This window comes from Prenolepis imparis, unplaced genomic scaffold (genome assembly GCF_030444845.1).
Source record: "Prenolepis imparis isolate NDT839.2.m4 unplaced genomic scaffold, iyPreImpa1.0 SCAF_9, whole genome shotgun sequence".
Classification (NCBI taxonomy): Eukaryota; Metazoa; Arthropoda; class Insecta; order Hymenoptera; family Formicidae; genus Prenolepis; species Prenolepis imparis.
The window spans coordinates 12,582,822-12,592,218 of record NW_028141167.1 but is presented as its reverse complement, the minus strand read 5'-3'; the positions used below and the strand labels follow the sequence as shown (position 1 = coordinate 12,592,218).

At 34.5% G+C, this 9,397-nt stretch overlaps 1 protein-coding gene across 1 annotated transcript; it reads left to right on the top strand.

Moving 5' to 3' along the window:
• The first annotated feature begins 3,163 nt into the window (after window positions 1-3,163).
• On the top strand, window positions 3,164-8,150 carry Hand (heart- and neural crest derivatives-expressed protein). The gene is made up of 3 exons (XM_083046341.1): window positions 3,164-3,943; window positions 5,623-6,293; window positions 7,460-8,150. Exons 1-3 carry the CDS (start codon window positions 3,862-3,864, stop codon window positions 7,592-7,594), a joined length of 888 nt encoding a protein of 295 aa, XP_082902467.1. The 5' UTR covers window positions 3,164-3,861; the 3' UTR covers window positions 7,595-8,150.
• Window positions 8,151-9,397: the final 1,247 nt, after the last annotated feature.

The window sequence follows — 9,397 nt, the reverse complement described above, 5'->3', positions numbered from 1 at the left end:
GTTTGACATTTATTTTTAAAAATTTTAAAGTTCCTCGAAATTAAACAAAAAAATTTATCTTTAACATTATTATAGATTGTATGCGAATTATCTTATGTGTAAGACTTGTTGGTGCCAGAAAATAAATTTAATTAATTATTACACCGCTGCTAGAACTCTCTTCAAAATGCCTCGATCTGCCACTGCATAAGTTAAAATAGCATAGGGATAGAAGAGAGGCGATGCAGGAAATCAGGGGTCTAGTACAGGACGAGGCAATTCTTCCTACACGCCAGATCCCCACGCACTTCTCATCTCTAGACTATCATGATTATTACTTAATAGATATCACCAGGCACAAGGGAGACTCTTATCATCGCGTTATATTCCAGTACTTGCCCCTTCCTTCCTTTCATCGTACCGTGTCCTGCGCACATCCGCATCGAATGGCAACGCCAGGTTTCCCGGTTGGTCTCTACCCGCCCAGCCCTTGAAAAAGGGCTGTCTGTTGGTCGAAAGAAAATCGCGAGAGGGGAGAAAGTTTGGGATATACCGATAATCATCTATATGTTCGATTTTGCTGATTATATTAATAATAAATTGGATTCCAAGAATTTTTTAAATGTTTTTTTACCGAAATCGTTTTCTCTTCTTGAGAGAAACTTATGAATCAGATTCTAATACTAATAGTTTATTTAATGTGGACAAGAACGAATAAAGATAAAATATTCAAAAACATAAATAATTATCAAAATATCTTATTTTTCATTTAATTTTCCTCTAACTTAATTTCGCTAGAAATTTAACGATTAAGAAGCTACATCTCCATGTGGTTATATGAAATATATATGACATATGTAAATACGTTCATGACAGATTTTAGAATATTGAGCTGAGTTTAACCGAAATGGAGAATCGTTAATTAAGTAACAAAAGAAAAATGGAAGTCTTTAGCTTCCGAACTCGAGGACTTTGACGATTATTCGAACATGAAGAGCTGGCAGATAAATCCTCGCTCCTCCAAAGCGCCTATCTCTTGGCAAAAGTGCTTCACGAGGAAAGCGTGGTAATCGCGGTCGCCAGGCATCAAAGAGAAAAATTAGTCGTCCTATAAGTGCTTCTTTTAATCGCGGCATTTTCTTTTCATAGTGTATCACCACCAGCGACTCTGTCAAGAAACTCCTGGGGCGTTTGTCGGTGGACCAGCAGACGGCCACTCGACCAATCACTTTCTCTGGTATCTGCCACGAGAAACCGATGTGAAAAAAAAAAAAAAAAAAAAAAACGGAAGAGAAGAGAGATTATCGATCACAGAAAAAGGACGACGCGATTTTTCGAAATATAGTACAACAATCCTTTTTCGATCAAATAGAATTTAAAATGGGGGGATTATGATATATTTATAAGTCTTCAGTATTATATTAAATATGCGGCAGTATGTCACAATTTTTTCATATTTTTACTTTACACTTTCGTTTTTGTAAAATTGTAAATCTGACGCGATTGTAAAACGTTTTAAGCGCCAGTATTTTAAATAATTATAATATTTGTTTTTATTCTTTATTAATTCTCTATTCAATAGTAGCTAGGTGACAAATCTAATTTATACGATTAGATAACAAGAAATAATTATTCGGCTATTACACATTGGCATCTGGTTTCTCTCGGAAATAAAACCAGACGCCCGCCTTTATCGCAGATATAATGTATTCATTTTTTTTATTCGCTTGCCATAAATTGTCAATCTTGTATGTCGCATAAATAATTACACGAAACATACTGCTTTATGAATTTTCAGAGATAAACAAAATCGTGACGTGTCTTTTAAAATTAGGAAGAAAAAATTATACTGCGTATTACAGTAAGAAAAATTTGTTTACTTATTTTCAGATTGAATCCTATATGACGACCAGTGAATTTAGTTATTTAGAGAGTCTAGAATTCGTCAGAGATTTCAATCCTGTATGCGAGAATCGGATGTTGTTTCTTAATTGAATAATTGTCGTAATCAGGCACAAATTGGCTTGTTAAGAAATGAAACAAGAAGGGAACAGTCGCCGACTTATTTATGCGAACAGGTTGTTAAGGGTAAAGTCCCGCGGGACAAGCGCTACCGATTTCCCGTCTTTTTGACTCCGATGCTCCCGGTTGTTTCGTTTTTAACCCGAGAAAACATAGCGAGGGGGAGCTTTTTTTTCTCAAAGGGTCGATACATACCGGCGGATATTATAAGCTTGTTTGCGTGTCGTCGTCTGAGATGAAGAAGAAGCGTATCAGCATAAAAGTAGGCTGACCCGTTATTTTTTTTCTTTCGCGTATTACATGACAACTCGATGTCATTATTAAATTACGTTTAACGCCGTCAAAATTGTTCAGCATCATTATTTTTTTCTCATTAAAAATTAACAATTGAATTAAAATGATAATAATAATAATGATTTATACACAGAGAGAATTTTCTCTTAGAATTTACCCTGAAATGAATTACAATAAAATATAAAATATGTTTGATTAATTTTACTATGCAGTTTAATAAAATTAATTAAACATGTTTTATATTTTATTGAGATAGATATTATTTTTATCGTGATAAATATTAATCAGAGAAATTCTCATAAAATTCTTTCCAGTGTACCAATGGAGTTTATATTAAAATCCAGAAAAAAAATGAATCTTCAAGATGACAGAGAGAGAAAATATTTAATTTAGAAAATATTTTAAGCTGAAAAATATTGGCTATCACAAATTGGAAAATATTCAACGAAATTTTTCCTCTCCTTTCGACTTTACGGTGCAGAGAGAATCCCCGCGCATTTCATCCAATTTGCGTCGCAGCCTCTCGCGCCGATATCTCGCGACTAATATTATTATATCGTGAGCAGGGTCTGAAGCGTCTCGCTCGAGTCGATTGGCAAAAAGACGAGCACGACGGCGCGATGGCGATACGTCGCGAATCGAGCCGACGACGGAGGGAGAGAACGCGCGAAGGTACGTCATACCCTAAATCATACCCCACTTCGCCCTGTCCGCGTCGACGGCGAACTCCCTCAATTTACTAATTGAATCCCGGGTGTCTTCACAGGGGCGTAGACCAAATCGGGCTCCGCCCGTTTACGAGGTCGGGTCACGACAGACCCGTCCGGGTACACCCACTCATGACTAACTCGTCTACTACCACCGACGACGAAGAACGGAGAACGCGTAGCCGGGGGTTCCGGGAGCACCGGGAAACAGATCGGTACCACGTCAAATCCCCGTTTTCTCAGTGTCATTTTGGCCGCACGTCCGAAACCGTATCGCGTCGTCGTTCGACAACGAGTCCGAGAATATAGCGGAGATCCCATCGTCGTCGAGCGAGTGTCGGAATCGTCCGAGGGTGACAGTTCTGCACTGGAGATTCGCGAGATATTTAAATTCAAGAAGAAGAGACGTCCGCGAAGTAGAAAAAGAGTTTGATGGTCAAAGATAATATGTAAAAAAAAAAGAGTATACCTATATCAATCTCGCGATAAGTTTCCGGAATGGGATCGTAGTGAAAATAACACGAGAAAAATATTGCAAAACATCGGGGAGAGAGAATTCAAATATATAATCAGTGTAAAAAAAAAAAATATAATTATCGATCGGCAATAAATTTCATTTGGTAAGACGACATTTAAATGGAAATTGAAGATCATACATTGAGAAATATAAGAAAATAATAATCAGAGGATAATAAAATTGGACAATTTTTGTTCGTTTGATAAAAACTGAAAAGACTCGTGATCGAGAAATACAAGATATAATAATAGGTTTATAAATTGAAAATTCAGAGTGAATACATTTTGTGAAATTATATAGTGACGAATTTAACAAGATCTGACAGTGATAATACCAGGCATCATGCTTGGTGGATACGAGGCGCAGACAGAATATTATCCGCAATGGCACCAGCCATATAATTATGTCACTCAGCTTCCTTATGGTAAGTGCATATATTTATACATGGAGGGAATTTTCTCTTAGAATTTACCCTGAAAATCATAATAATCGTGCGGGACAATATATGGTATGGAAAGAATTTTATGAGAATTTCTCTGATTAATATTTATCACAATAAAATATAAAACATGTTTGATTAACTTTATTATGCAGTTTAGTAAAATTAATCAAACATATTTTATATTTTACTGTGATAGATATTATTATTTCTATTGTGATAAATATTAATCAGAGAAATTCTCATAAAATTCTTTCCATACCATATTGTCCCACGATTACCATGATTTTCAGGGTAAATTCTAAGAGAAAATTCTCTGTATATATACCTTAATATTGATTATTTCACAAAATTAATTTCGAAAATTAATCTAAATATGTAGCAAAGTATTTTCTCTCACAAGAATAATTCGTTCGCGAGAGTGCAAATTATAGACTTCAAATTTAAGCATAACTTCGAATATTTATGAATCTAGGTATATGAATATATGTCACAAGAAATTTCACAAATTATATAAAATTATATAATATAGTCCTCAAACTATGTTCAGAATAGAGACCTCTCTGTTAAAGGGACTATTATTAAAGAAAATATGATTTACATTAATATGTAATAGATAATAACACGCAGTTTCTTTCTCTCTTCCTCTCTAATTATAATTTATTATTATATAAATATTTAAAAGATATCGATATTTTAGATCTTGGATTATAGTCTATGTGTTTTAGGAATATTTCCTGCGTTTGCCTCTAAAATAAAAATTATTCTCTTAAATTATTTACAATATTATATTGTTTTATATACATATACGTTGCAATATACTATGTGTATTTATATTGTTATTATAGTTTATATATGCATTGAATCGCAATTAGAATGCGTACAATTATAATTTCTACAAAAGCATCTAATAATTTATTTTACATAAGGTCAAGAATGGGTCAAAATTTCGTGAAACTAAAATTTGATTGTCCAAGAAGTTGAGTTAATTATCGCTTCTCTTATCATTCTCTTCATTAATTTGCGTAATAAAAGCATTACAGATGACTAATTATGAAAAAAGGGTAAGAGATCGAATTAGTTTTTAACGAAGAGAAGAGGAATGACCAGTGACAGAATGTAATTATTTAAGAGAGATTTTTATGAATATATACACTGTAAAGAGAATTTCTCATGTAAGCGCAATGTGCGTTTTGCATTAAATATTTTATGCAAATTATTTTTTTAATAACCTATATCATGTATGATATTATATTATTTGCATCATTACTAAAAACTGCGATTTTGACAAATAATCTCAAAGGAAACTGAATCAAATTTATAGGGAATCAAATTTAGAGACTAATTACTAGAGTAATTAAAGAGACGTTATAGAATAAAATGTAATTGAGGAATATTTATCAATTCTTTAAGGTTGAATAGATTGTTTTAAAATTAAACAGATTAAGAAACGTCATATGTTTCTTACAATTTTCGCACTTGGTCCTCTGTCAAAAGCTCCCAGAAATTAATTTTAGAGATTCCCGCAAAAAAAGTATTTCTATCACAAAAATTAAAAATCACAGCCTGATTATAGTCGTCGCGAATGATTTTCTTATCTTGCATCTAAAAATCGTCTAAAGAAAGAAAAACGCACAAAAACGCGACGTCTGATCTTTGCGCAGGACCCCTCGGCTCGGTTCCCGACGCCGACAGTCAATCGACATACTGGGGCGCGGATTCCGGCACCTCGGGGAATAGCTCGGGGACAGGTAGCTCGACCGCGTCGACGCCACCTCTGATCGAGGAGATCGGCATCCAGGAGACGAGCTACTCGCCGCTGCAGCCATACGTGCACCCGACGGCCAGCCAGCATTACCCTACCCTGCCGTATCCCCAGGGGCAACAGGAAACCTCGCCCCACCATCATCACCATCACCTGCACCATCACCATCACCATCAACCCGGTCACCGACGCGAGCACGAGTTCGCGAGCGCCCAGATCGGTCAGCAGGTCGTCGGCGGGGTGGTCGGTACCCTTCAGCAACACCTTCATCAGGGCGTTGGCGAGAGCGGCGTGGTGCCTGTCAGACCACCGAAAAGACGAAACACCGCGAACAAGAAAGAACGCCGTCGCACACAGAGCATAAACAACGCCTTTTCCGACCTAAGGGATTGCATCCCCAATGTCCCAGCGGACACGAAATTGTCCAAGATAAAAACCTTGAGGCTAGCGGCGTCTTACATCGGATACCTGATGGCGGTCTTGGAGAGCGACGAGGGAGAGGAACCGCAGACCTTCCGAGCAGAGATTCTCTCGAATGGCAGGAGAAATAAAGCGAATCAGTCCAATCAGGTGAGACGTTATCTATTGATGTTGTATAAAACAACAATAGGGAATAATCTGTTCCAAAATATCAAATTTATAATTTATTTCTAACTGGTGAGGATTAATAGAATGATATGATATCGAGATAAAAGATAACATTAATATTTTTTTTTCTATATCCCACTTTATTTCTCCTGGTCTTTCCGCTTTTTTCCCTACATTTTTAGAACTCGTGAGATTTTTCGTCTTTCTGAAAAAAATCTTGAAGAACTTCGAGAGCTACTCGAAATACCGTTTTCGGAACGAAAGTTCTTCGGAATGAATTATTCTATCCTCTGCGGAGACGGACTTTCCTAAATCTTTCAGAACGCTTTTGTGAGCGTCGTCTTAACGTAAACATTCGCCTCTTTAATTGGCCAACGTATGTCGGCCTGAGAACTCGACCTTAAAGCCATCAACGTGCTTCGGGATTTGTTAAAAACGTACCACATCGAATTCTCACACGGTCATTATTAAAGTCTGACGAAAGCAAAAGGATCGTTGAGAAATAATTTTATTGGTATTTATATCGATTTAATTATAAAAGTTAATATGATATAATACCAGAAAAAAGTCTGATTAAATTATAAAAATGTTGCAATTAAAAATTGCAATTTATTTTTACAATTTTAATTATTTAATATATTTAATTTCAATATTAATTGCACAGAGAATGAAACAATTGTCTAGTTTTCTGAGAGATATAATGGACTTCCGAATTTCTCTATCGAAATCATTGCCTCCGGAAGGTTTGGTAAAAAAGGAAACAAAGGAACTTCTCTCTCTTTCTCTTTCCAAAGGGATGTCCACTGATTTCCCGATCTCGTTCTTTTCCGAGCTTCGGAAATAATTTCTTTTCCTCAAACCTATATTTTGTGGTTTTCTTAATTTTCTGTGACCGTTTACCGCCCACGTGGATTTTCTTCCCTCAATAAAGGTCACCATAATTTTCAGTTATGGTCGATAATCGACGTCCAGAACAATTTGTCTAATAATTACCGAAATTCTATCTCAATTTTAATCCGGAATCTAACATTAAAGGCGAAATTGGAAAAAGCATCCAATTTTAGAGATGATATATTTACATTAATCGCGGAAACAAGATCAGTTTTTGATAAAGACACTTGTCATCGAGTATTGTCGTTTCTTTATAGAATGAATCGTGTTTGCAATCTATCTCGAATCTCGGCCACGAAGAATCGACCAAGAGCAAAGGACGAACGGGTTGGCCGCAGCACATGTGGGCCCTCGAATTGAAGCAAGAATCACCGACCAGCCAGATGCAATAAAATACAGCGAAGACACTCCCGTCAAAACATATCCATGATATTCGCGAAATATCGTTCGAAACGAGCGTTATTTTTTGCGCCTGACGCTTTTTACAGTCGGAAAAAAATATGAGTCGCGATTTAACGACTAATGCGTCTTTCAGACATCTCCTGGAACAGCTGCGCGAGAAATTCAGAATTATGGGGACTCATAACATCTTGAATGAAATAATGTTTTAAATAAAGCAATCATTTATAAAATCTCAGATTTTTTTAAAGATGTTAAGCAATTGCGACTTAGCGAAATATATGATTATTGGGCAAAATATTAATAGAATCGTTTGTATATAGCGCGTTCATAATCATTGTGTTTGTACATAGAATTTTGTTCCTTCTGTAGCGATCGATGTCTATATTTTGAACCAAAGAATATTATTTTATTGTCGAATAATAAGCCTCAAATGTGATTGAGTTGTAATATCAATAAGATCATAATTTTGTTGCGAATATGATTAGATTTAAGAATCTCTGTAAAGTTTTGTATAAAGTATCATTATAAAAAAAATGTATAAAGTGTCACTAGCAATAAACAATGTATTATAATAAAGCACAAAGTCTTATTTTGTTTAATCTTCTTTTTAAAGTTAATTATAAAATTATTTCAAGAATCTACATTTTTCTTCTTTCGAATTCTTATGTCAAAAAAAAATTGCATATTAAGATAAAAAATTACATTTAATAAAAATCACCAATTAAAAGTTGATAGTATAAATACAATCACTTTCTACAAAATATTTATCTATTTTATATACTCTGTGTCATATTTTTTATAAGTTATATTTTTATCTTATAATGAAGAAAAAGAAATTTAAACTAATATAAATGTCAGAGAAATATTTTTCATATTTTTATACTCTTTGTGCCTATTATCTTAACCAAAAAATTGAGTATTTTATTATTCGCAATATTCATATTTGTAATACATCTATTACATATATAAGCATATCTTTTCAGTTTAATTAAAATTATTCTCAGAGCACCATTTTTATATATCGTTTCGCATATTTCTCTAGTTTACATATGTATATATTATATAAAATTTTTCTCTAAAGAGAAAACACCGTGAGAAATTCTCTTTTTCTATCTTTTCCTTTTATGTTAGCTAACTTATTATAGACGGAGAGCTCATTGTGTAGAGCGGTTAGGTTTCGGATTTCGTGGATACCCTGACGCCAGTACTTGATCCCATGTAGTGTCTGATACTCTACATGTAGGCAATTTATGAGGAAAAAAGTGCACTTCCCTTACACGTTGGCGAATAGTCTTAGAATCTATCTACTTAATCAACATCCATCTCGCTCGTTTTCGTTAGTCTTCAAATTTATTTTCGCACGATATTTTATATTGAAAACATTTTTTTAATTATTTGATTTTTAGAAAAAACAATTCCCAAGTTATGTGATTATTTTGTGAACATTAAGACCTAGAAGTAATCCCATTAAATAATTACAATCATTATTCGATCGACTCGATCGATTAATTAATGTAATTATGTTTTAATTTTATTATCAGAAATCGTTATAGAAATTTCCTCGCGAGACTGAATATTTGTGATCATCTCTCTGTGCAATCAATCTTTAAATAATTATTCAATTAACATAATTATAATTTTTACTTTTCCTAGAACTACTTCGAGATTCACTTCGAGACTAAATATTTGCGATTGTCTTCGATAGCGCCGATCCATCAATGTCCATCGCACCCAAACAACGATCCGACTGATCAATCGAAGACGACATTGTCGGTCTTGTGTATTGTACGCGA

Bases quoted from the DNA above. Each gene is read 5' to 3' on its own strand.
- Hand (XM_083046341.1), top strand. From the start codon at position 3,862: ATGCTTGGTGGATACGAGGCGCAGACAGAATATTATCCGCAATGGCAC. The intron at 3,944-5,622 runs GTAAGTGCATAT...ATCTTTGCGCAG, and splicing joins TGTCACTCAGCTTCCTTATG to GACCCCTCGGCTCGGTTCCC. The intron at 6,294-7,459 runs GTGAGACGTTAT...GTTTCTTTATAG, and splicing joins AAGCGAATCAGTCCAATCAG to AATGAATCGTGTTTGCAATC.